At 41.1% G+C, this 2,129-nt stretch overlaps 1 protein-coding gene across 1 annotated transcript in view; it reads right to left on the bottom strand.

Annotated features, from left to right (window-relative positions):
- LOC135561992 (uncharacterized) overlaps positions 1–231 on the bottom strand; it is a 65,774-nt gene extending 65,543 nt beyond the window's left edge. Inside the window, exon 1 of the mRNA XM_065004528.1 lies at positions 224–231. Within this exon, the coding sequence (XP_064860600.1) occupies positions 224–231 (8 nt within the window). The remainder of the gene's footprint in view (positions 1–223) is intronic.
- Positions 232–2,129: the final 1,898 nt, after the last annotated feature.

The raw sequence follows: 2,129 nt of genomic DNA, 5'->3' as shown, positions 1-2,129 counted from the left end.
TAGGATACATTAAACTATCCTGAGATACCTAACCTGGTCGTCATTAGGATACGTTAACTACCCTGAGATACCTAACCCTAACCTGGTCATCATTAGGATACATTAACTATCCTGAGATACCTAACCTGGTCGTCATTAGGATACATTAACTATCCTGAGATACCTAACCCTAACCTGGTCGTCATTAGGATACATTAACTATCCTGAGATACCTAACCCTCACCTGGTCATCATTAGGATACATTAACTACCCTGAGATACCTAACCCTAACCTGGTCATCATTAGGATACATTAACTACCCTGAGATACCTAACCCTAACCTGGTCATCATTAGGATACGTTAACTACCCTGAGATACCTAACCCTAACCTGGTCATCATTAGGATACGTTAACTACCCTGAGATACCTAACCCTAACCTGGTCGTCATTAGGATACGTTAACTATCCTAAGATACCTAACCTGGTCGTCATTAGGATACATTAACTATCCTGAGATACCTAACCCTAACCTGGTCGTCATTAGGATACATTAACTATCCTGAGATACCTAACCTGGTCGTCATTAGGATACATTAACTATCCTGAGATACCTAACCTGGTCGTCATTAGGATACATTAACTACCCTGAGATACCTAACCCTAACCTGGTCGTTATTAGGATACGTTAACTATCCTGAGATACCTAACCCTCACCTGGTCGTTATTAGGATACATTAACTATCCTGAGATACCTAACCTGGTCGTCATTAGGATATGTTAACTATCCTGAGATACCTAACCTGGTCGTTATTAGGATACGTTAACTATCCTGAGATACCTAACCCTAACCTGGTCGTCATTAGGATACGTTAACTACCCTGAGATACCTAACCCTAACCTGGTCGTCATTAGGATACATTAACTATCCTGAGATACCTAACCTGGTCATCATTAGGATACATTAACTATCCTGAGATACCTAACCTGGTCGTCATTAGGATACATTAACTACCCTGAGATACCTAACCCTAACCTGGTCGTTATTAGGATACGTTAACTATCCTGAGATACCTAACCCTCACCTGGTCATTATTAGGATACATTAACTATCCTGAGATACCTAACCTGGTCGTCATTAGGATATGTTAACTATCCTGAGATACCTAACCTGGTCGTTATTAGGATACGTTAACTATCCTGAGATACCTAACCCTAACCTGGTCGTCATTAGGATACGTTAACTACCCTGAGATACCTAACCCTAACCTGGTCGTCATTAGGATACATTAACTATCCTGAGATACCTAACCTGGTCGTCATTAGGATACATTAACTATCCTGAGATACCTAACCTGGTCGTCATTAGGATACATTAACTACCCTGAGATACCTAACCCTAACCTGGTCGTTATTAGGATACGTTAACTATCCTGAGATACCTAACCCTAACCTGGTCGTCATTAGGATACGTTAACTACCCTGAGATACCTAACCCTAACCTGGTCGTCATTAGGATACATTAACTACCCTGAGATACCTAACCTGGTCGTCATTAGGATACGTTAACTATCCTGAGATACCTAACCCTAACCTGGTCGTCATTAGGATACGTTAACTACCCTGAGATACCTAACCTGGTCGTCATTAGGATACATTAACTATCCTGAGATACCTAACCTGGTCGTCATTAGGATACATTAACTATCCTGAGATACCTAACCTGGTCGTCATTAGGATACATTAACTATCCTGAGATACCTAACCTGGTCGTCATTAGGATACGTTAACTATCCTGAGATACCTAACCTGGTCGTCATTAGGATACGTTAACTATCCTGAGATACCTAACCCTAACCTGGTCGTCATTAGGATACATTAACTATCCTGAGATACCTAACCTGGTCGTCATTAGGATACGTTAACTATCCTGAGATACCTAACCCTAACCTGGTCGTCATTAGGATACATTAACTATCCTGAGATACCTAACCTGGTCGTTATTAGGATACGTTAACTATCCTGAGATACCTAACCCTAACCTGGTCGTCATTAGGATACGTTAACTATCCTGAGATACCTAACCTGGTCGTCATTAGGATACGTTAACTATCCTGAGATACCTAACCCTAACCTGGTCGTCATTAGGAT

Source organism: Oncorhynchus nerka, linkage group LG18 (assembly GCF_034236695.1).
Source record: "Oncorhynchus nerka isolate Pitt River linkage group LG18, Oner_Uvic_2.0, whole genome shotgun sequence".
Lineage (NCBI taxonomy): Eukaryota > Metazoa > Chordata > Actinopteri > Salmoniformes > Salmonidae > Oncorhynchus > Oncorhynchus nerka.
Note: the sequence above shows the minus strand (reverse complement) of the source record. Positions and strands in the feature narration are given on the sequence as shown.